The sequence below is a fragment of the Anguilla anguilla genome, chromosome 1, assembly GCF_013347855.1.
Source record: "Anguilla anguilla isolate fAngAng1 chromosome 1, fAngAng1.pri, whole genome shotgun sequence".
NCBI lineage: Eukaryota > Metazoa > Chordata > Actinopteri > Anguilliformes > Anguillidae > Anguilla > Anguilla anguilla.
This window is the reverse complement of record NC_049201.1, coordinates 68,840,025-68,864,460: the sequence shown is the minus strand read 5'-3', so window position 1 is coordinate 68,864,460 and position 24,436 is coordinate 68,840,025. Positions and strand designations below refer to the sequence as shown.

The 24,436-nt window shown below is 51.5% G+C and overlaps 2 protein-coding genes across 5 annotated transcripts; one reads left to right on the top strand and one right to left on the bottom strand.

The window, feature by feature from the left end:
- Positions 1–225: 225 nt before the first annotated feature.
- Positions 226–21,546, bottom strand: gon4l (gon-4-like (C. elegans)). 4 transcript variants are annotated; one of them, XM_035432279.1, is made up of 32 exons: positions 21,276–21,546; positions 20,185–20,450; positions 19,774–19,872; positions 19,295–19,551; positions 18,834–18,908; positions 18,586–18,636; positions 18,355–18,405; positions 17,971–18,066; positions 17,468–17,590; positions 17,064–17,243; positions 16,457–16,667; positions 15,261–15,362; positions 14,978–15,018; positions 14,748–14,863; positions 10,728–10,938; positions 10,254–10,340; positions 9,926–10,097; positions 9,445–9,595; positions 9,025–9,175; positions 8,760–8,876; positions 6,648–8,617; positions 6,149–6,599; positions 5,665–5,950; positions 5,240–5,403; positions 3,859–4,056; positions 3,297–3,440; positions 2,876–3,187; positions 2,582–2,692; positions 2,150–2,333; positions 1,546–1,849; positions 1,299–1,401; positions 226–1,038 (listed from the first exon to the last, which is right to left on the bottom strand). In XM_035432279.1, exons 1-32 carry the CDS (start codon positions 21,299–21,301, stop codon positions 919–921), a joined length of 6,930 nt encoding a protein of 2,309 aa, XP_035288170.1. In that variant the 5' UTR covers positions 21,302–21,546; the 3' UTR covers positions 226–918. The 4 variants fall into 4 exon arrangements, with proteins under 4 accessions (XP_035288170.1, XP_035288159.1, XP_035288139.1 ...); XM_035432268.1 differs by having other exon boundaries at positions 6,149–7,819; positions 7,853–8,617; XM_035432248.1 differs by having other exon boundaries at positions 6,149–8,617.
- A 1,275-nt stretch (positions 21,547–22,821) lies between these two features.
- Positions 22,822–24,197, top strand: LOC118235184 (C2 calcium-dependent domain-containing protein 4C-like). Its single transcript, XM_035432306.1, has one exon. The coding sequence runs from the start codon at positions 23,203–23,205 to the stop codon at positions 24,103–24,105; it is 903 nt and encodes a 300-aa protein (XP_035288197.1). The 5' UTR covers positions 22,822–23,202; the 3' UTR covers positions 24,106–24,197.
- Positions 24,198–24,436: the final 239 nt, after the last annotated feature.

Here is a 24,436-nt window from a genome sequence, read left to right as displayed (position 1 = left end):
CACCTACTGCACCGGAGTGTGAAATCTCGCATCTTATTTCTACGGTTGTATTAAATCAAATAAATAAAATGAAACATCTTTAAAAATCTGGAAAATAGAGACCTTGTTACTACCCACGAAGAGCCTAAAAGTATTGCCTCATGTTATTAAACTTTCCACACTCATCTCAGGTATGATTCGTTTGTAAAGGATAAATCCTGCAAATTTTTCTTGCACAAATACAACTCTTCTTGTGGAGCACTTTATTCACAGATCTTTCCCTCCACAACCACACAAGCAATACAAGCACTGTATGTTCAGGTTTTCCAGCTTTTACGAGCAAGCACATCACAAAGTGAATAAAAGTGTCAAATACGTTAAAAAATACTGTACATTCTCAGTCCCATTTGTTTGTATTTACAGTATTTACAGAGGTTTGTCACTTTGGACTTTATACATTTAAAAGCATTATGCTGGTGTGTTTCAGGGATATTTTCAGTGGTATATCTTGTACTGGTCTAAGGTGCAATTCAGTTACTCCAGTCTCCTGTCTACTAAGTCTCCAAATATCATAAAACTCTTGGCAAACTAGTAGTAATTTTCAGCATCTGGTTCCAATGACTCAATTCCTGTCAACCCATGTCTTCTGTATGACTGGTTCAAGTTTGCTATTCAGAAATTCAGATTCACAGTATTTTACTTTAACAACCATGACACCTCAAGTGTTTCAAGACCAGGTCATTTTGACCTTTAAATAGTTACTAACACTTTTAAAGGCTGGAACACATCTTATAAATAACCAAGTTAAAACTGTAGTCCCCAAATGTTTCCTGCAAATTCACACTCCCATTTGCTCCATCTCCGCGTCATTGACTTCCGTGCCGGTAACGGAGTGTACGTCCGTCCTGTCGTCTTTGGTTCCGAGCCCTCAGGTTCAGTTCAGTCCAGCTCCTCATCAGTGGCGGACTGCTGCTCAGCGTTACTGGCCTCGTCCTCTGAGCTGACCTGTCTGGCGGCGGTGTGGAAGAGGCGCATCAGGTCCCGAAACCGCCGGGACACCTGGGTGGAGAGGGCAGGGTTACGGGTCAGGGGCAGTCACCGTGGAGAGCCACACCGAGCCCGCCTCACATTCACATAAACTGTTCAGAAACCAAAACGATGAAACCGATGACACACCTTTATTTGAAAACCAATGTACAGTGATTGAGCAGCACACTGGGGTTAAAGGTTACTAACATGCACAAAAAGCTTCATCCAGGCTTCTCTAGTCACAGTCTCCACTCAGAAAGATAAAAAAAATAATGGCGTAAATATTTCACCTCGCTGGCCGTCTTGTTTCCGAGCTGAGCCGAGACGGCCTGGAAGGTGCTCTGATTGGCTCCCTGCTGCTGACAGGCAGTTAGAATCACACGGTCCGCCTCCCTGTTGCCCAGACAGGCAGTGAAACGGCCGTTATAAAAAAGGACAGAGCATTCATTCTCACAGCTTTGACACTTAGCATACATGTCCCTCGGCCCTTTCCGATGCTACACTGAACGACGGCGTTCATTCAGCTCCTCCTCTCACCTCGTCCACAAGATCACCTTCTCCCCGCTGGGGGTGAGGGAGATGTTTTTGGCACAGACAGGGGGGTCGGCGCCGGGGCTGGGACGGAGGTGAGCAGAGGCCGGGGACGCCTCCCTCTCCCCTGAGGGGGGTACCAGCGGGCCATCGCAAACCGCCGCCCCCTCCCCGTCCTTCCTGCTCTTCTTTGGGGATGGGCTGCCCTCTCGCTCAACCTCCTTCCACTCCTCTTCCTCTTCTTCCCTTTCTTCAGAATTGGGGGCAGGGCCCACCTCGGGACCGTCCCACAGCTGTGGCCCCCGGTCCGCTGGGGGAGTGAGAACGGGTACGAGAGAGATCGTCTGAAAGCTGCATATTTTGGACTGCTCAGTGCATTCTTGGGAACCTACTGCATTTTCACACCAAGTTAAATAAAAAAAGTTGACAACTGCTGAGGTGCTGTGTGACCTGACCGTTCCAATAATCCCAATAACAACCAAATAACCACAAAACACCACATCTGTGCCTTTTCTATATATGTTATGTACATAAATGGAAATGATAAGTACAAGTAACTGTTCTCTCTGAGAGCTGACATATGCAGGGAAGTGCAGTCCTGAGAGAGTACCGGAATGAGGGCTGTTTGCTTCGCTGCCTCCTTCGTCTTTAACCTCCGTGTCCACCTCCTTCTCCCCTTCTCTCTCTTCCTCCCGCTCCTCCGCTCTTCTCTCCGTCTGGCTGTCCTGCTGGAGGCTGTTGGGTCCAGGGTACGAGGGGTCCCGACCCTTCATTCCTCTGGAGGAGTCAGAGACCTGTGAGAGGGAAGATGAATCTTCTGTTAATATCCCCATTCCAAAATTTGAAAGGATATTTCAAATGTTGAAATTCATGCAATATCCCACACCCCCTTAATGATTAAAATTTGATCCGGCTTTATATTTATGTTTAAATATTTAAAGAATAAATAACACAAATATACCCATTATTTATTTGAACAGAGCATCCCCACACCATCCCCTATACATTTTGTATACAGACACCGATATCATTTCCAGCAGACCTTGTTGGTATGGCAACGGCAGCATCCCTTTCTCTTGTGTCTCCGCAGCTTGGCATCAGGGGCTACATCATGGCAGGGGCAGGAACAGTCCTTATCTGGCCAATCACATTCCTGTAAGCAACAATACACAACCAGTTACAGGTCAGCATGTCACAGCAGGATTTTTAGCCTTTTCAGTTTTGTATCTGGTCCCAGTGAAATTCATTGTACTGTGTGTTATAACATCATTAATGTTGTAATAGCACATTTTGTCTTTATTTAGAGAGCCATGGTCTCCTGTGCATTTCTTCTAACCTTGTCATTACTGAGCGTGCCCAGCTCTTTCCGCCTCCTGCTCCTGGCTGTCATTGGTGGAATCTTGTGAACCTCTTCCTCTTCTTCCAAATCCGGAAGAGTGACCTCTTCGAAGCCCCCGCTAGCTCCTCCCCCAGGTCCCACACCGCTGCCGTCCCCGCCCTCCGTCACTCCCCCGCCCTCCTCGGGCCAGGCGGCCTCCTCAAACTGCCCTGGGCGGGAGGGGGGCGGGCGTAGCTCGTCAAAAAACACCCAGAACTCCCCCTGGAGGTGTGTGTGGCCTTTGAGGAGCGAGGCCATCTGAGCCTTCAGCTGGAAGGGAAAGAGGCAAAGCGATGGTTCCCATGGCGACAGACACCCAACCCCGCCCTTTCGACCCCAGGCGTCGCTGCGGTTACGAGCAGGACGTCCCGCGCCCTACCTCGTCGATGCCAGCGTCGCTGAGGCTGGGGCCCCCCTGCAGGGCGCGCACTATCTTCTGGTAGTGCGAGGGGTTCTCCCCAAAACTGATCTCCAGCTGGCGCAGGAAGCGGCGACTGCGCTCGAAGGCCTGCTGCTCCGCGAACTGAGAGAGAGAGAGAGAGGGAGGGAGGGAGAGGGAGAGGGAGAGAGAGAGAGAGAGAGAGAGAGAGAGAGAGAGAGAGAGAGAGAGAGAGAGAGAGAGAGAGAGAGAGAGAGAGAGAGAGAGAGAGAGAGAGAGAGAGAGAGAGAGAGAGAGAGAGAGAGAGAGAGAGAGAGAGAGAGAGAGAGAGAGAGAGAGAGAGAGAGAGAGAGAGAGAGAGAGACAGAGAGGGACAGAGAGAGAGAGAGAGAGAGAGAGAGGGGCTATGAGAGAGAGGGACGAGGCAGTCTGCAGTGTAAACAGCACAGAATGGACACAGCTGCAGTTAGGTCTGTGTAAGTCTGGACGCGACAGGCTAGCAGCGGTAACTGGAAGCCCTGCTGGCGGGGTTTGGCGGGGTTTGGCGGGGTTGGCGCAGTACCAGGCCGCACTCCAGGGCCTGCTCGGGCAGCAGGAAGGCGGCGAAGTCGCGCAGCAGGTCGGGCCAGTCCTTCAGCACGGGCCTCAGCTGGGTGAAGAGCTCCACCGCGCTGCGCCCCTCGCCCCCCTGCTCAAACTCGTACAGCAGCCCCAGGAACTCCTCCACCTTCCCCGGGACGTCCTGCAGGGCCTCGCGCACCTGAGGGGACCCATAAACGCAGGCAGTGTTACACGCGCCCAACTGCCCCCATTTTCCCAAAATATACCTGTCGGTATCTTCCTCAGGTAACTCAGCTCCATGTTAAGAAATCTGATCTGAATAAAAAATGGAGCTTCGTGTATCTGGGGAAGAAATGCACGGTAAAAGAGCTGACAAACAGGAAGACTTTCACTCTGCCTAGTGCACTATTTTATTTTACACTCTTATCTTACAATCTTCAATGTGATGTGCGTTTACCTCACTTGATAATATGCGTTTACCCAATTTGATAACCGAATGGTGATAAAGCAAATGCAGCAAATTGGCAGAAAGAAATGTCCCAAATGGAACAGCAAAGTGCATATTGTAGTGTGTTTTAAGTGCGTGAGTGCACGCAGTCAGGCTGAGCAGGCGCTAGCTGCATGGGTGCACACGGTCAGGCTGAGCAGGCGCTAGCTGCATGGGTGCACACAGTCAGGCTGAGCAGGCGCTAGCTGCATGGGTGCACACAGTCAGGCTGAGCAGGCGCTAGCTGCATGGGTGCACACAGTCAGGCTGAGCAGGCGCTAGCTGCATGGGTGCACACAGTCAGGCTGAGCAGGCGCTAGCTGCATGGGTGCACAGTCAGGCTGAGCGGGCGCTAGCTGCATGGGTGCACACAGTCAGGCTGAGCAGGCGCTAGCTGCATGGGTGCACACAGTCAGGCTGAGCAGGCGCTAGCTGCATGGGTGCACACAGTCAGGCTGAGCAGGCGCTAGCTGCATGGGTGCACACAGTCAGGCTGAGCAGGCGCTAGCTGCATGGGTGCACACAGTCAGGCTGAGCGGGCGCTAGCTGCATGGGTGCACAGTCAGGCTGAGCGGGCGCTAGCTGCATGGGTGCACACAGTCAGGCTGAGCAGGCGCTAGCTGCATGGGTGCACACAGTCAGGCTGAGCAGGCGCTAGCTGCATGGGTGCACACAGTCAGGCTGAGCAGGCGCTAGCTGCATGGGTGCACACAGTCAGGCTGAGCGGGCGCTAGCTGCATGGGTGCACAGTCAGGCTGAGCGGGCGCTAGCTGCATGGGTGCACACAGTCAGGCTGAGCGGGCGCTAGCTGCATGGGTGCACACAGTCAGGCTGAGCAGACGCTAGCTGCATGGGTGCACGCAGTCAGGCTGAGCGGACGCTAGCTGTGCCTTACCCTGTTGAGGTAGGCCTGGGCGAAGGCGATGTCTTTGCTCTCCCTCAGGGGGTCGTTGTCCAGGATGTGGTCGTCGTACAGCAGCGGCAGTTTGGAGGCGTCCTTGCTGTCCCGCTCCTGGCGCCGGCTCCGCTTCAGGCTGCGGGGGGGAGGCCGGCCACGCCCTGGGAGGGAGGAGGGTGCGGGGGGGGGGGGGGGGTGCAGAGAGAGGGAGGGAAAGCAGTTCAGCTAAACGTGAGATGGAGCTACATGGACAGCAGTGATGATGGGAGGAGCTACAGTAGAGCACACTGTACAGCACTTCCACAGCCTGGCTGCACAGCTGCTAAAGAGGAGAACACAAGCGAGTCGATACCTGAGCAGCAGATTCTAACACAGGTGAACAGAGGCAAAGCAGACATTCCCCGCCTTGCGCCCGTACTGACCTCTGCCGCGGCCGGCCCCCTTCCCGCTGGCCTGATGTGGCCCCGCCCCCTGCGGCGCCTCCCCGCCGGGCAGCTTGCCGGCTCCGCCCTCCCCGGACTCCGACTCCTCCCCCTTCGGCGGCCCCTCCTCCTCTTCTTCAGAGTTCTCCTCCTGGGAGTTCTGGGACACTGGGGAGGTGGGGGAGTTGGGAGAATTGGGGGAGTTTGGGGAGTTGTCCTCCTCAGAATCCCCCTCCCCACACAGCCTCCCCTCCGACGCCAACCAGGTCAGCTTCTCCATGGTCTCCTGCACGGTGAGCAACACACAGCGGCTCAAATGAAAGCAGCCTTTCCAGGCTCACTGCAGCATACTGAACGTACAGACACTTTCGTTTGATGGACATCCAATGGAGCATTGGATGAGTGATAAAGTAATCTATGAAATGACATTCACAAAAAAATTAACTCCACTCTCACACACACACACACACGCATGCGCACACACCTGCAACTCTGGCACGGACAGAACAGACTCCTCCGAGGCAGACGACATCACTTCCTCTTCATCCTCATCCTGAGTGAGATCATCAAAGTCCTCTTCCTCCTCCTCGTCCCCTCCCTGCCGCTCCCTTTCTCCATCTCCGTCCTTCTCTCCCTCTCCCCCCCTCTTTCCGTCCCCACCCCTCTCTCCACCTCGTTCCCCCTCCCCCTCTCCATCTTTCTCTCCGTCATCCTCTCCCTTTCCATTTTGTTGCCCTTCTCGGCCTCCTTCCTTGCCCTCTCCTCCACCTCCCTCTCTCTGTTCTCCCACCTCCTTCTCTCCTCCTCCCCCAGAAGGCTCTTGCCCCTCACTCCCACTGCTCAGTACAACTGCCCCCCAGGCCGGCTTGGTCACGCTGAGTCTCACACAGGTCACCTGACACTCTACGTCCTCGTCGCTGTCCCCGACTCCGCCCCCACCACTGTCCCCGACTCCGCCCTCACCACTGTCCCCGACTCCGCCCTCAGCTGCATCACCGTCCCTCTCCACGTCACTCTGTCCCACCTCCCCGCTGGACCTGGGTGTCGACCGCTCCCCCCCCTCCACCTCCGTACCCATCATCCTCTCCAAGGCGTCTGCGCAGCTTTCCAGGCTTGGGGCGGGGCTTCCGGAAGATTCCGAGAGCGCCAGCAGGGCGCCCCCAAAATCTCCGCCCTCTTCTTCTCCCAGGTCCTCTCCTTCTTCGTCGGCCTCCTCTTCCTCCTTCAGGCCGTCCATGCAGGCCATCAGCCTGACGAGGTTGTCCTTGCTCCCCTCAGGGGCCTGTTCCTGTCCTCCGCTGGAGGGGGGCCCGGGGCCCGCAGACGCCGTTTGGGGCGGCGCAGGCTCAGGCTCTCGTGGACCCGCACTGAGGGCTGTGTTTGGGAGTTCCTCTCCGCTCCGGCTCCCAGAAGCCCACGGTGCTCCTGCCCGACTCAGGGAGGGGTCGCCGGTGGCACCGCTCGAGGCCGCGATCTCCGTCACCAGGCAGTTTTGGGGCAGGAGCAGAAACTGGGCGGCGCCCTGCGCGGTGGTGCGCACCAGGATGTACTGGGGACCGGCCGCGTGGTCTGGGGTCGCGGCCGGGCTCACGGCTACCCTGGCCTCGGCCGAGGAGATGAGCGAGTTCTGGTCGACCGGGGTGGGCGGGGTCACCGTTCCCGTGTAGGTGGCGCAAGGAACAGCGGCGGCGCAATTTACACTGGGATCCAACGGAGCCGCGCAGGCGAAATGCGAAGCATCGGAGGGCGTCCTGTGGTCCTGGACGGACTGGGCTTTATTCACTGCGCTCCGAACGGCGAGAGACCCCGCCATCCCTTCTGTTCCCACGGTAACCGCAGGAGAGCCTGGGCTCGTCCCGTCCCCCGAGGCGCCTTTGAGCGGAGAAGGGGCGGGCGCGAAGAAAAGGGGGCTGGATTTGGGTTTGACGGCGCTATCTGGCGGCGTGGGGGGGAAGCTCTGGGGCGGGTCGGAGTGGGGCGGTGCCGGTAACAGCGGCCTCACCAGTTTGCGGAGCCTGGCGAGGGCGCCGTCGGGGTGGGTGACGGGGTCCTGCGGCGGAGGGGTGGGCTCAGCTGGGGGCCTGGGCAGCCCCGGACTTACAGTGGAGGGACAGACAACAGCGGTGCCGACCGGGGCAGCCAGGTTGAGTATCATGGTGGGCGGAGCCCTGGTGCAGGCCCCGCCCACCGCTTTCCCCACTTTACTCTTCTCCCCTGCTCCTGACCCCGCTCCTGCTGCTGTTACTCCTGCGCCTGCCGCTGCGCCTCCACCCGAGGGGAGCACAGAGAAGCTGTGGAGCTGCAGGAGCTCGGGAGCAGGCTTTGGGGGAGCAGGCTGTATCGGGAGGAGTTTACGGGGCCGTATCCGCTGGTTGGGCACCTCTGCCTGCACCTGTGGTGTCTGCATTACGCATGCAGTTACTCCTCCCGGACTGAAGAGGGCGGAGTTCAGGGAAGCGTTAGAGGGGACCTGGAGTATGGCAGGAGAGAGGGTGGGGGAAACATCGTGGGGAGGGAGAACAGCGCATCCAATCTCCTGCCCAAAACCCTGAGACAGTGGGTTTAAGGGCACAGAATATGCAGTGTTCAATGGCACGGCTCCATGAGCAGGGGTCAAGGGAGCGGCAGCCAATGGGAGGGCTCCTTGTATAGGAGTGAAAGGGGCTTTAGCCAATAGGAGGACCCCTTGGGAAGGGGTATTTCCAGGAGCTTTGGCCAGTGAGGGGAAGGACGGGGGTCTGTAGCCACGGAGAGGCCGGGGCTTGGGTGCAGAGCGCGGGTGCAATCTTTTGCCAGGGTGCAGTCGTAGAGTGACATTTTTGGGGAGGGCAAGGGGATAGCGAGTCCCTGGGGGAAAGAGATAAGGGGGGGTGGAAGGCGCGGTTTCAGGTGAGGCCTGCCCTGGCTCTTGGTTATATTCCATCACTGCTTTGTGGATATATGGCAAGCTCTTCTGCAGAGAGAGAGGGAAAAAATATTTTCAGCACGTTCCATTACCATAATTGCATTTTAAATCCGTCAAACGCAGACTATAACATTCCCATCAGTTGCTTCACGAGCAATGCAGCACAAAAGTAGCTTTAGTGTCTTTGTACCCGCAGCCAGATTGGCAGAACGGCCTCCTCTCTCTCCACCGGGGGGCGCTCTTCTCCCGGCATCACCCTCCTGCACACCAGAGGCATGGGAGGCATGAGCTTGCGCTGAAAGTAGAGCTGGGAAGAGAAAGAGAGAGCCGGGGGGTCAGGGTCAGGGTGTGACAGCAGAGGAGCAAAGCAAACCTCCTCTCCCGTTCGAGTTCGCGAGCGACAGCCGAGTCGAGCCGAGCCGAGCCGAGCCGAGCCGAGCCGAGCCGGGCCGCACCTTGAACACGTTGTCCTGGCCGCGGCGGTGGCACATCTCGTGGGCGCGGCCGCGCACCTGCTCGTGCGTCTTGGTGCGGATCAGGTAGCGGCACAGCAGCTGGTAGGGGAACTCGGTCTCGCCAAAGTGCTTCAGGCCCAGGAGGATGAGGCTGGAGCAGGGGGGAGGGAGAGGGAGAACACCGGGGTTTCTGCATGGAGCTCTGAACAGCGTGACTACACAGGGGAGAGTCTGCTAGGGGTGGGTATCATTTGAATATTTTAGTACCAATTCTGTGTCTTTATTGTGATAGAGATTTTAAAAGATTTTTTTTTTCGGGTTCTATGGTGGGAAAAGTACCAAAGGCTAATGAAGGCTATTTTATTACTCCTCGCTATGCTACGTGCGCAAGGAGACAGAGAACGCAACTGCAGTGTGTACCTGTCCTCGCCCTTGGTGTAGCCGGTCTTGGTGCGCTGGGGGTGCAGGGCGGGGTCCAGGCTGCAGTGGGGCAGCAGTTCGGGGTAGAGGAACACAGGCCGAGTGGCAAGCAGCCAGGCCAGCTTGGAGGGCAGCAGAGGGTACGAGCGCACTGCAAAGGCAGCCGAAACACAGGCTGATGAGGCTGCGCTACTTCACACAGATCATAGCTGTGGTCCAGTTCATCTGCGAGAACTCAACCCTATGTTGCACGTATAGGTGTTTACCAGCAGAAAACATGTAGCATGCTATTCTATACCAACAGTGCTGCCTGCAAGGTCTCTCCATCTCACGCATACAGGCCTGCACACACGCATACGCACACGCACACATACACATGAATGCACAGACACACACGTACACACGCGTGCACACACGCACACACTCACACATGCACACAGACAGACACACACGCATATACACACACCCCTCTCCCCCTCACCGCAGTAGGAACGCGTGGGCTTGGTGGGTGTTGCTGGGGCGGGAGACAGCTTCAGCTCCTCCAGGAGAGAGAGCGCCCCCTGCAGGTTGCAGGCCCTGAAGATGCTGGTGAATCCCGGCTCCACGGCGGTTCGGCCCTGCTCCCCGCGCTGGGCGAACGACTGCAGCTCTGACTGGGGTGCGAAGGAAGAAGGGGGGGGGGTTGGGGGGGGACTCAGAATACATCCTTTCATACCGTGACTTCCACAGCCATCCTCAGGGTAAAGCATCCACTGAGACACACATCACACAGACCGCTTGCCATTGGCCGAGTCGGGTGGAGGACTGACCAGGAAGTGCAGGGCGGTGCTGGCCTCGCTCTGCAGGGCCTCCACCGGGCTGCTCAGCATGTGCACCTGGGTCAGCAGCTGGATGTGCTGCAGCAGGAGAAACCGCAGGTTAAGGAGGGGCAGGGGAAACCGCAGCGGAAGGAAGCCACGCGCTGAGCCGTGTTTGAGCCCAAATGGCTGACTAGGTCTGAGCTTTTTCAGAAAAGCAGCACAGGAAAGTGGGATTTCATAGGTAGTGGGGGACTGGGCATCATCAGTGTCAGTGACATCTGTTTTCAACAATACACTGACAGGGTCCAAATATCACTGAACTAACAAGAGCTGCTAAGATATGTATGTACTAGCAAACTACAACTATAAACAGTGCTGTAGTTTAAATGAAGGAGACTGATGACTATGCTTCCCTACTGCAGTTCACCCATCATTGCCACCTGCTGCTGTACTTCCCTCCATGGGCAGCAGAGGGCGCCTTACCTGCTGCATCTGCTGCTGCAGCTGCAGCTTCTGCGTGTGGCTGAGGACGAGGGCGCAGGGCGGGGGCACGAGCAGCACCTGGGGGCCCGGGGGGTTCTGGGAGTGCCTGGCCTGGCTCTCCATCAGGGCCCGCCGCTGATGGAGGGCCTCCAGCTGCTCCTTCACCGCGCGGTGACACTCCGTCAGCATGTTGGCCAGGGGCTCCTCGAACCTGCAGCACAAACGGGGCCCAGTGACAGCTGGCCAACGCCTCGCAGATTTAGCATCGCAACATTTAAACTATTACAGCTGCCATTTAGCACCTCGGTAAATCATCGCTAATTATGGCAGCAGAAAATGAACTAGCCACCATTCCGGAGCGAACAAGAGCAGGGGGCTGCGGAGAGGAGAGGTATTTAACCCTTTGAAGAGTAAGTGTTGTGGATTGTTTATTCAAAATTCTAAGGCAGTGTTCTAGAACTCCATTGCTTTCAATTGCCAGTAATGATCGTTGCATCAGCAATTAGAATGTTCAGTTAATCACATTTTAGAAATCTTACACCTTAAAGGCTTAAGAGACTAAAAATGGCCATTGGATTGAGGGGATGGGACACTGCCACTATGCCACTCAGTTAAATCTAAAATGACACCAATATGATGGAAGAAACAGCTCTATAAGCACATAATACTGAACATCAAATGTAAATAACCTACATCACACCGGGAAAGAAAACACACTGAGCAAATTACATTAGAAAAAGGCTCAGGCTCTTTGCTAACACTACATTTTGCAGAAATGACACATGCCCTAATATTATTACCATTTATTTTTCAAATGAACAACAGCCTTGTGATTCATACCACTTTAATTGCTCAGCCTTTGCCAGTCAGGACCCTTTAAAAACATCCCTGTGGCACACAGTGATTAACCTTTAGCTCGCCTGGGTACACCAACACAGCAAAACAAGTTAATGTCCCAAGCAACCGGCTGCGCTAACAGCTGTGTTTGGTATGTGTGAGGGAGATAAAGTGGGGGAGGGGAGGGGGACTGTGATCACACTTCCTCCTGTTATCTGCCCCTTCATTTTCAGCACCCTCTCTCAGTCCCATCCTGCTTTCATTTAGCAAATGGAGGCTCGTGAGCGATGATAAGCATCACGAGTGTCCCCACAGAAAGGTGAACTTGCGCTACAGATCAAGAATGCTCGTCTGAAAGAAGGCAACAGAGCAGCCTTAAAATCTACACGGCCAGCAAAGACACACTGGTGTAGGTCCACACACACACACACACGCTCTCACACACACACGCACACTCTCACACACACACACACACACTCTCACACACACACACACTCTCACACACGCACGCACGCACGCACACACTCACGCACAGGCACCACACACACACACACACACACACACGCATAGGCACCACACATACAAACACACAAACACACACACACGCACACACACACACTCACACGCACACATGCATAGGCACCACACACACAAGCAAACGTATGCATGCAGGCACACACGCACGCCTGTGCACACACGCGCGCGCGCACGCACACACACACACACACACACGCACACACATACACACACTCTCACACACACACACGCACGCACGCACACACGCATAGGCACCACACACACAAACACACACACACACACACACACACACACGCACGCCCGCGCACACATACACACACACACACACACACACACACACACACACACACACACAGTGCCTCTCCTCGGTCTAATGTGAAGCAGCTGCAGGCCGCGTGTCCCACAGGTTTACAGACTCCAGCCAGGCTCCAGCCTTTCCCCCATCACGCTGTTAGCATTTAGAGGACGGGGACAAAAGACAGACCCCACAGTGTAATCAGCGCGCGGTGACGCCAGTGGAACACTCGCTCCCCGCCCACCTCTGCACCCCGTGCACAGCCAGCGCACACACACGTCACCCGCTATCACTTTCCTCTCCGATTCATAGATCTTTAAAAAAATCATCGATTCTTTTGAAGAGCTGATAAAAACCCTTACATTTATGCCTGCGAAAACAACAGCCTGGCTGATTAAGCACTGATCAAACAGAAGTGTGCACTTATATAAAACCATTATGCCTGCTCACAGTTTCCACAACCCCCATGGGCCTAATAACACAATTCCATGATCCTTCACAGCTGAATCGAACCTGGACCAACATGCAGGTGATTTAAATGAGTTGGGTGTGGGATTAAAGCATAGAGCAGGAGCCTTGTGTGAAATGCAGGGCTCACGTCTGGTGTTCAGAGCACGGTGTGGGTTCAGAAGGAGAAGGGCTGCAACGTCCCTGGAGCCTCACTCACTACCTCACACTCTCACTGACGATATAAGCTATGCATGCTGTTTCATCTGTGTGCTGTGCTGTTGAACAGTGTGTGATATGCGCATGGGTGTGACAGTGTGTATGCGTGTACACGTTCATGTGCACATATGTGTGCATGTGTGTGTGTGTGTGTGTGTGTGTATGTGTAGCTCTGCTGTCTGGGAGCCCTGACTCCTGTCTCTGGAGTGAGGGACATCTGCACCAACAGAGCATCTCTCTGCCTCCCTACCCAAGCAGAGACAGCAACCCTCTGCTGCTCTGTCCCAAAGAGAGGCCTGTGTGTGTGTGTGTGTGTGTGTGTGTGTGTGTGTGAATGTGTGTGTGTGTGTGTACATGCATCTGTGTGTGTGCGTACATTTGTGCGCGTCTGAGTGTGTATATACGTGTGTGTGTGCGTGTGTGTGTGTGTGTGTGTGTGTACATGCATCTGTGTGTGTGCGTACATGTGTGCATGTCTGAGTGTGTATATACGTGTGTGTGTGTGCATGTCTGAGTGTGTATATATGTGTGTGTGTGCGTGTGTGTGTGTGTGCACACATCGTATATCCATTATGAGCGCTGACAGCAGCGGCACATGAAGTCCATCAGGACCCGGAGTGCCCCATAAAAGAGTCAGCTCTGCTCGCGTGCGCTACGTGCGGAACGAGCAGCCCCATCGGCGCGGCACACAGCCCTGTAAACACCGGGACAGGCAGCTGGACAGGCAGCTGCACCGCATACGTGCTCACAGGCACACGCTCGCTCACACAGACACCGCCGCAGCTGCCCGTCACCCCCACCGCCCGGCAACGGGCCTCGTGTCAACAGGGAGGGGAGGGGCCTGGGGGAGATGGAGAAGGATGGAGACCGAGGCAGGAACATCGATCGGTAGATTAGCAGACACACGACAGACGTCCCACCGATCCACGCTACTGAACGAATGACTATGTATGAGACAACACGAGGGGCAGGGACTCAGACAGGGACTCAGACAGGGACTCAGACAGGGACTCAGACAGGGACTCAGACAGGGACTCAGACAGGGAATGGGGCTTAAACTGGCCTGTAGTCACTGTTCTCATACTCGGGCACCTTTCATTATAAATGTGCTCTAAGTCAAAGACACAAGAGTGAAAATAATAAGCAGCAGGTTTGTAGACAGAAAGAAAGAAAATAGTAGCTATCTTTACCACAATGAGGGATATTAGTGCACCTACCATGCCATTTGTGCTGATATATAACATACATTAAAAAGTTATAGAAAGTATTATAATGTTTGCGTACAAGATCTCTCAGTAATCTTTAACTGTTTTTTCTTTCTTTACTTATTCTAGATGATCTGAACTAGGTGGTCTGCCTTTTTGTATTAAGGCCCTTTTATCGGCTTTTTTTAAACTTGTGTGCTTTTTCTTGTCACGTTGGATAATACTTCATATGAGGCTTATGAAAGGCGTTTGCTGTATTTTTATCGTGCAGAATTCTAGGCACAGCTTTCTCTGCCTGATGTCATCATATCAGTGCCAGAAGCCTGTTTGCACAGGTGCAGTCAGACGAACGCTCTTCTGTCCTCTGGAAGGCCCAGAGAGTGATCCATCACTGGGAGCGGTAATCACAGCGTCAAGTTAGACACAGACAGCTAATGGGTGTGTGGCGAAGACACACAGACACGAGGTAGAGTGCCCTACCGAATGGCTTGCGGGACGTTGAATTTGGGTGCTCCCTGAGGCGAAGTCTTCTCAGACCTCTCCTCTTCCTCCTGCCCTTCTCCATCCCGCTCCTGGACCCCCAGCTCATCCTGGAACTGGAGGACAGGTACAGAGACTCAGATCATTAAACTTACGCAATCCAGTGAGACACGACAACAACCTTGAAGAAAACATTCAACACTTTGTACTGGTTAAAATCCAACCCTTACCGTCTCAAACAGCTCCTCCATCAACTCATTCACTTCCTTTTCTGTGAGGGAAAGACAGAACAGGGGAAAGATAAAAAATTAACACAGAGGATGACAATTAAGGGGCGTTGACCAATGAACACTAGAGAATACGAAGAGGAAAAACATTTCAGCTGAAAATTTTAAATTGTAAAATCGCTTCCTTGACAAATGACAGCGCTGACTAAGCAGCTGAAGCATGTGATCTGCTTGAGGGATCTGATTCGCCGAACGGAACGTAAGGCAGCCGAGCCGCGGGACTCACTGGTGATGCGCACGGCCCGGTCGTTACGGTAGTCCTCCAGGTCGGGCTCGTCGATGTCATCCAGAAAATTATACTCAGGGTCGTCCTCGTCGTCTCCTTCCTCTGCCGGAGAGAGGAGAGAGAAGAATTAGCACAAAGTAACAGCAAACCGTACGCATACTTAAAGGATACCGCTCAGGGGGAACTCCTCTGCTGTTTGTGATTAGACCAAATCATTCAGTCCTCAGTTAAGCAGAGGACACACAGAGGATTAATATTAGACCGGCACACACACGTATTATACAGTTCACATGCTGGTTCAACAACACAGCACATCAAAACTGTTAGTGAGGGGCTGGATACCAGATTCAAGATGCACTTAACTAGTCATATAAGGGATGCCAAGTGAAAACAGCCAGAGAGACAAACATGGGGGAGCTGGTGAAGTGAGGCGGAAGTGGGGAAAAGGTCAGGGATCGGGTAAAAAAAGTAAAAACAGGGACGCGTCCGAGCAAACAAGAGAGGAGCGCCATTAGAGCAGCGACATGCCCGGCGCGCTCACGCTCACGCTCCCGCGCGCGGCCGGCTGCTAGCCGCCCGCAGACGCGCTCCGCTAGCCCATTTGTCTGAAAGTGTTTGTGCGTTAGCTGGGGAGTAATGGGGAAATTATGGCTCCATCAGTCAATAAGGCTCCAAAGGTGAGAGTCATCAGTCTGACGGACGCGCAGAGCCTCAGCCTGAAGCCACACGTACATCGCCGGGCTAAATATAGACCGATATCTACCGGCCGCACTCAAACCTGTGGACTGGAAGCTAATTCCCTGTAAATCTCTTGTTTTTCTCTGAGGTTATTGCCTCTTCACTTACTGTGCAGGATAGGACTGAGGTTCACTCAGCATCATACTGGGATAGAGAAATATTTCACCTTCTCATAACTCTCTCAGTATTTATACTGCAATGCTCAAAGACTTCATTCATAAATTATTCATATGATAAAGAATTTCAGCAAAGGGGCCAGAAGTGTTTACGAAAAATTCACCCTCACACGGTAAGTATATCTATAGAAATAGGAATGTTTTGTGAAATGTATAAACGAACAGAAAATATTTACATTTACATTCAAACACCATCAAGGTCTAAATGGAGCCCCGTCTCTAACCCCATCTCTCCCCATCCCTCTCTCCACCACTCTGTTTCATCCCCTCTTCCCCCCTCACCTTCGTTCTCCCCGTCAGAGGTCATGAGGCTCTGCAGCCAGTGGGTCCACTCGCGGTCCTCCAGGGCCGAGCTGCAGTCGTACATGTCCGGCGTGATGTCAGGGGCCCGTAGCTCCGCCTCCAGCCGGCCCAGCGGAACGTCCCGCAGCGGGCGCTTGGAGCGGGTTCTGCAGGCCATCAGGCTGTCCTCCCCGCCCCCGCCGCCGCTCATCTGGGGGGGGGGGGGGGGGGGGGGAGAGACTCTTCATGACTGGCTAGCTCTACTGACGTCTACAGTAACTACTGGTTCTGTTCACGCTGGGTTCCAGAGTAGCACAGATATTACAGCACTGGGCTTGTACCCAGAGGCCTGCACTTCAACGGCCAGGTGCAGAATTCAAAAGGAAATCAACCCGAATCCTTTCAGTAAATATTAAATTGGACAACTGAGGACAATATAAACATATACAATTTTAAAACGATGTTTGCAAATAAAGCATAATTTACACGGCCGTAGACAGAGGTCACCAGTGGTCGCTGTGGGTAAAGTATTTCTGTGCTCTGAGCCGGTCTATGGAATTAGGCCTTTAAACCTCATCAAGTCAAACAGCTGACTGCATAGCAATACCTGGTAGGGCTCTATGGTGATGAGGCTGGAGTCCAGCTCCTCCTCCACAGCGTTGAGTTTCTCCAGGAAGCTGCAGTCGGGCGGGGCTCTGGGGGGCCGCGGGGGCCCTGCAGGCTGGGGGGGTGGAGGGGGGCCCATGGGAACGGCCTCCACCCTCAGATGTCGGGACTGCCGCGATCCCTGGGGGAACAGGGAAGGCGTTCCGGTTACGGAACGGGGGATGGCGGGAGCGGGCGAAAGTTTTACAGGACGTTTGAAATACCCTTTCACAAAGCGGTGGTTGATTAAAAAAAAAAACACTTCTAGTAGGAAACACTACTTTTATGGCCAGGGAGTGGAAAGTGCAGCCGGTGGAGGAGTCCTGCTGAGCATGAACGGGACGCTAGGGCGTGCAGGCGGGTCACCTGTCTGGGGCTGCAGCTCCGGTCCTCGTCACACTCAGAGGCGTCCATGGGGGTCCTGGGCCGAGCCAGCCGGCTGCCCCGGGGAGACGAGGCCGTGCTCTCCACGTCGCTCTCCAAAAACGTCTGCAACACGCCGTCGGCACAGAGAGGACCGTAAGGCTCAGGGGGAGCGTACATTTGACACAACAACAACAACGTTTCCGTTTATTTAACGGTTTATTCGTCATTCAGGCGCTGTCACCCAGAGCGTTACAGGGCCATTACAGTGAGATACGTACAGCACGTGACACGTGCAACAAGAGCCACAGAAACGAGCACAGAAAAGCCTGAATCATAACAAATCAAGCTGAAATGGCAGTGTTAAAATAAAAACACGCAACCATAAAAAAAAACATGGTGCCCAGCACTTATCCTAAAGGCGTCATGCAAACTGATGGCGGGTACAGAACGAATAACAGACTTTTATGTGAAGAGTAATGGAGGACGTGTTCAATCTCGCTCACCTCCTCTGCAGTCTCATCCTCCTCATCTTCATCAGGGCAGTACTCTTCGTCAGATGAGTCCTCTTCCTCCAGAGGGATGTCCACAAACTGGGGAGGCTAGAAGGGGGGTCGAGAGCAGAACAAATGTATGGCAGTCATCTGCACTGTGTAACTGACGAGAACGCAATATTAACTGGGTCCTACACGTGTTCTTAAACAGTCTCAGTAATCATTTGTGTATAAATACAAACTCAACGGTAGCAGTTCCCCTATTTTATAAAAATATTCTATAAAAATATTTATAGAATTGCCACTGCCCCCACCAAACCTGCTCCCACTCCAGTGCGACGTTTCTGTCTGCTGACGCCATGCTGACAGAAGCCCATATGTATGAGAGGCACAAACCTTTACTTCACTGGCCTTCTTGATGGGAGAGATGTTCCATGTTGGAATGGCCTACAGGATAAAGACAAGCCACATTCACGCTGATTCAGAGCAAAAACTAGCGGCTTGCTCACACTGAACAAAACAAACAATTAGAAATCGGCTCACAACTACATAGAGCTGTATTCTATTCGATAAGCCATGGGGAGGAGATCCAGAGAGACATGGCAGAAACTGGCCAGGAAAACTTACCACTCCTTTCTCAACCACTTCCTTCAGTCTTGAGCGTGTCATCTTGGGCTCCTAAGAGAAAAGACATAAATAAATTAACAAAAACTTCAATTTGAGAACACAAAAACTTGATGCATTATGGTCTTGGGCACGTGACAAACAAGCAAACAGGGAATTGCAAATATTTCTGCAGGAGTACAGACAGGAGAGTAGAGTGCACACGGCACTCTCAAGCAGCACACTACTAATGAGAGGACGCTGAGACTCACAAACATGGGCATGTCCTGCGTTTCTCTGATCGCAGCTTTCATCATGGCTACCACTTGCTCATTGGTAATCACTTCCTGTGGGCAAAGGGAATAAATGCTAAATCACAGCTTGTCCACATGTCAGACACTTAGGTCGGTGTCATTGTGCATATGCAATACAGGCTACTTTAAGGACAACAGCTGAAAGACAATCAGGTAAGCTGTGGAAGATTAAAGGAGGCGCCATCGATGTGTGTTCATCTGAAAGAGCAGCAGGAACTGTCCGTAATGAAGGCAACCTTAAGAACAGAGCCAAGAATAAGGGCAGTTTTGGAAATGTCCACATCAGCAGGAGGAAGCGTGACAGGAAGACCTCGCTCAGAGGAAGTGGCGAGGCTGCCTTTAGGAAAGAGGCGGCGAGGTGACCAGCTGGGTCTCTGGAGCCGGGTGGAGCGGGCAGGGGTCTGCGGGCAGGGACTCACGTGGAGGATGCTGCGCACGTTGGCGTTGGTCAGGTTGAGCCGCCGAGACTTCCTCTCCAGCGCTCGGTCCAGCTGCCTGCAGAGCTCCTCCTCCTCCGCCTGCCCGTCCAGGCCCGTTTCTTCATGCTCCTCCCCACAGGATGCAAGCCCCTCCCCCTCCTCCTCATCATCATCATTGTCATCATCAGTCACGTTCTGCTTCCCCTTTTCCCCGGCCTTCTTCCTTCCACACCGCCGCCCCGCACATTGCTCTTCATCTGGGGGGGGGTTAGGCAAGAACAAACAGATCAAAAAAGAGCTTGGCATTAAGCGACTGCAAAAATAAAAACATCAATGAGGAACACAGACGCAAAGGACAATATTTCAACATTCACTCAGGCAAACTCCAACTGCTTTCAGCTCAATTCATTTTGAAAAAATTTATATTTTTGACAGTAGTTGTGAGCACAATAGCATGAGAAATGAAGTGCAAATCTCACCCAGAGTGATGACCAGACCAAGCTCAGTGTCCTCCTCCTCCTGTAGGGGGTGCTGTACTGGGCTAGAACACAGCTGAGGCTCCACAATCTGAGCCTGGCCTAAAAACACAGGAGTATGTGATTGCATTGATTAACTGATATCTATATAATGCACATATTTTCATATGCTAAGGATTCATCATCCATCTCAGCAATTTCTTTCACAATTTGACTTCTTTCAACCTGCACCAGCAGGTTGCCAACCCAGGTCCTGGTGATCCACAGTCTGATGGTTTCCATAGTTACCCAGCACTTATTTGAACAATCAAAGCAGCTGATTACACAGTTAACGCCGCACACCGGATGTACTGGATCTGAAAGGACCCAGGTTGGGGACGCCTACACTACACAGTTTTTCATTCTGTCCAGTACCTGAGCTACTGTGCCCCTTGCCGGGGGTCTCCTTCTGACATTTGAACCTTGGAGAGTATCGTCTTGGCGATGGTACATCTGGATCAATCCCCTGGACCTTCCTCTTGATAGGGGTAGATATCTTCCTGTTTTCTATCCTCAGAGGTGCATTGTGGGATGACTGATGTCTAGAGACAAAATCCTCCTTCAGAGCTTTGGAACGAGTAAGCCTTTCTTCTGGAGAATTGGATTTGCGTTTCCGTGCCATTTTCATGTTTAAGATGGACCTGCCGGGCCAAACCATATAATTAATAATGGTAAACGAACTAGATGCAGCAAATATGAGCGACATACACGAAATTTCTCATGTTAAATGCACAAATGCATTCTATTTAACCACTTAGGTTATTGATAGCAAATAATGCCGTTGGTATTACTGAACCCACACAGAAAAGTTTGAAAATCGAACGAGTCTTGGGGACCAGTTCAAACTAGGCCCCACAGCTCTAAGACGGAGTCTTGTCAAGTGTTACTGCTACTAAAGTAAACAGTCTCCATACTTAAACTACACTGCGCGATTCTATGACATAGTCCGTCACCATATACACATGTAGACAGCAAAGTTTTTTTAACCTGGCTGCTTAGTAAAACAAATCTAAAACTCTTGCGTAGTTTGACAATCATCAACACATTCACACGGAATCCTAAAACTGAAAGCAAGAGCTTCGGTCACCAGCTATAGCAATCTACACTGACAAAAAGTAATGCACCCAAGGATAACGAAAAACTTATTAGATTGGCTAGCAGGCTATATGCCAAGCCATTTTCAATTTTTATCGCGCAGTAATACGTCGGCAGTGTACAAGACTGAGTGAGTAAATCGTAAAAATAGCTAGCCGGCTGTCCAGAAAACAAAATATATCGATGGGCTACATAGGAAGTTAATAGCTAGCCAGCTAGCAAGGGACCAATGTTTTGCAGGAGAGTTGATGTACCTGGAATTATCGTCACACGACAAAATTTTCTATAACACAGTTAAGTGATTTAAAACCAGAGACGTTATCAAAAGAAGGTTACTAGCTATGTCGCAGGCTGCAGTCAGATGAAATCACCTGGTCAGTGCTGTTGATGTTTTCATTCGTACCCGTTTTCTCGTTTCATGGCGCCGCAGCGCACTGCTTCATGGACCTTGTAGATTTGTCCGTCTATGGGTTGCACTGTCCTTTTCCTCTATGCTTCAGCCGATAATGCAAGTGGTCTGTTGGGTTTTGCTATATAATGCAAGTCAGTTAGCCAGAGCCCGCCAGGTCGTGCTTCTCTCCATCATAGAAACTACTACAAACCCCTCATCCGCCATCCCTGAAAATCAACTTCCGGGTGTTGCGTTCATACCCTTCCCCACAGATGCACTGATGTAGCTATTCGCTATTTTAACTCATTGCTCCCAATCCAAGGATTGTAGTAATTTGAGGAAGGATGAGGTAATGATCCAGGCCTGTAGTTTAAGAAATAACAGATAGGAATTGAGTATGGAGGTCGAAAAGCCTACGGTCATTGTTAATTCATCTTTTTATTTCTTATTCACTCATTTATTTGTTATCTGAATGTATCAGAATGGTTGGGTCTTGCCGTGGACTGGTAAGTTACAGTGTGCAATAGCCTATAATATGACAAACTTTTGATAGGAAACCATGATGTCATTTTAAAACGCGTTTGTGTTTCCCGATTAACAGGTGTAGGCTTTGATACTGTACCATTCGGCACGGTCCAAAATAATACAATTCGATTTATGCCCCAGATCCATAAACTGGAATCACTTTAATACTGCCTCTTGCATATAAATTGCATGTAGAGTACTAAAAAGATTCTGTGGTAAGGGCCCGACTGCATGAAATCAACTGCAATATGTTTAGGGACTCAAGCAAGGTTGCAACCCCCACCCCCCAAAAAATCAAAATAAAATAAATAAAAATAGATAAATAAATAAAAATGCATTCTACAGTTTATACAGAACAATTTTATTTTATTAAAATGTGTTAAAAATTCAATAACATTTTATCCACTCATGATACAGAGATCTGAAACAAAGATCAGAGTGTTCTGGCCCTCTAGGATGCACAATGTATGCTACGTTTTCCTCAAAATATATTTTCCAGTTTTATATGAATTCATGTATTTTTAAATGTATTTACCCTATTTATTAAAATGTAAAATGCATTTTGAAAAATAGCCCTTTATGCACGTTATATGCAATACCTGCAATTTGTTGATGGCATGTTCTAGAAACCTTATCCACCAAAAAGATATCCTCTGATTTTATAGCTTATAAATTTTGTAGCTTATAAATGTATTTTGTTTTAAAAAATTCAATTGGCCTACAGTTTCATCCTCGTGACAGAAATCATGTGTTCTGCGATTCATTAGAACGGTAGCACAGTTGGCTTTCCGCGAAAATGAATTCTCCGATTTTTTTAAATTTAGAAGTCTAAAATGTGTGTCATTAGCTTTCAGACTTTTCCGCCCATAGGCTACATAGCATTCCGCTTGCAATCTTGCTATTTTAGGCTACCTGTTTTCCCGCAGCCCACAAGCCGTCGACCGCATCAGTAGCTTGTTGGGCGGAGTTTCAGTCGCAGACACCTAAAAGTCAGAATTGACGTCATCGTGAGATATATTTTTCCGCGGACTGCTCGGACGATCAATTGAAAGTTACATGGTTACTGTGACATGCAGCTATGCCTATAGCTTAACTTGCGCAGACTATTTATCTATATCGTGCAATTATTTTAGCTCATTTTAGAGTGAAACTTGAATAACTGAGTGCATTGTTCTTCCTCGTCAAATTGTGTAACCTGTGGAAAATAGGCATAGGCTACTATTCATTTTAATGAAAAGATATCAAACTATGAGCAGATCAAATAACTGTTAGCCTACTGCCTCACAGTTACTGATAGTAACAGTTTATGAGGAACCGCTGATATTCACCATAACTCCAAGTACGACTGAAATAAATTAACAATTAAGGAAATAATCTGTGAAATGCCGACTCTGACAGTGATCCAAACTAGACACCCTTCTGTCATTGGGACATGTGCTCCGGAATACAAACGAAATGGATCCTCTGCGCTGTCGGGGGGTCGGGGCACCCCACGGGCAATGAAGACGAGACAAGTGTCACTGCGGGATATGGTGGTGACTCCTGATCGCGTACCCAAGTTTACCATTCCAGCCCTGGCTCCATCGCGCCGGACACGTGCGCAAAATTCATGTGGACTGGATGAATCTACGTTGGGGTCCCCCCATGTTTCGCGCCGGCATACAATGACCTGTTTGCCGCATTCTCCAGCTTCGCACCGAGTATGCAACCCAGGACCGGAGTCAGATCTTATATTCTGGGGAGAAATTGCCAGGGAGGATTTATCGGACCCATTGTCGCGGGCTGCAATGTCTATCCCACACCTGCCCAAAATCACCACCCCATACGGCTTTCTCACTCTGGGAGAAAGCCCAAGCGTTCGGCGAAGGGAATCGCTCTTTTTCGAAGACGAAATTCCACGGTTTTACATCTCTGGAACTGGAGGGGGAAAACACCTCACACTCAGCACCATGTCTTCCTCGCGGATTGTCCGAACACAATCCTACCCACTTTCCGATATCGAGAAATTCCCCCGGACGATAAGAACCTTGCGCTCCTTTTCTTGCGGCACTGCGACTTCTTTTAGCTGTGACCCCCGCCATTCTGAAACCTACCCACAGAGCTTGCAGACGAGCCTCGAATCACGACTGTCCATACCTCCAGCGTCTGCGTCCCCGGGGAGAGGGAGGCTGCAGCGGCTGCTAAAGAAGCGCCTGGCCGCCCTGAGGACACTAAAACCAAGTCGCTGCGTGGGAAAGCGACATTCCATTGACATTAAACCGGAAAAAAATGCACTGTCCCACTAGAGACCATGACAACAATGCATAGAATGCTGGAATAGTAGACATAACTTTGATAATATGTTGTCTTTCTTTTGTGCCATGAGCCTGATATCATAAAATAAAATGTGTTCTAATTTATTTGTGTCTGTTTCTTTTCTCTTCTCATGGGAGTCACAGTAATTTCCAGCAAAGAACTGTTGTGCTTCTAGACGCCAGTCCAATTGGTACTTGGTCTTTCTTTCCTTTTTTGGTCAAACCATGTTAATATTAAAACAGTCTGCCTTAAAGACCCTTTGAATTTTTTTGGCTATGTATCTTTTCCACATCTTTCTGGGGACATGAAATTTAAGACTAC

What these genes read in the sequence shown, in the direction of transcription:
- gon4l (XM_035432248.1), bottom strand. Translation starts at nt 21,301, where the DNA reads ATGAAAACATCAACAGCACTGACCAG. An exon ending in GCCAGGACAACGTGTTCAAG is followed by an intron (nt 8,877 to 9,024) that starts GTGCGGCCCGGC and finishes TTCTCTTCCCAG; the next exon opens with CTCTACTTTCAGCGCAAGCT. An exon ending in TGTCCGTGCCAGAGTTGCAG is followed by an intron (nt 5,951 to 6,148) that starts GTGTGTGCGCAT and finishes CTCACCGTGCAG; the next exon opens with GAGACCATGGAGAAGCTGAC.
- LOC118235184 (XM_035432306.1), top strand. Translation starts at nt 23,203, where the DNA reads ATGCCGACTCTGACAGTGATCCAAACTAGACACCCTTCTGTCATTGGG.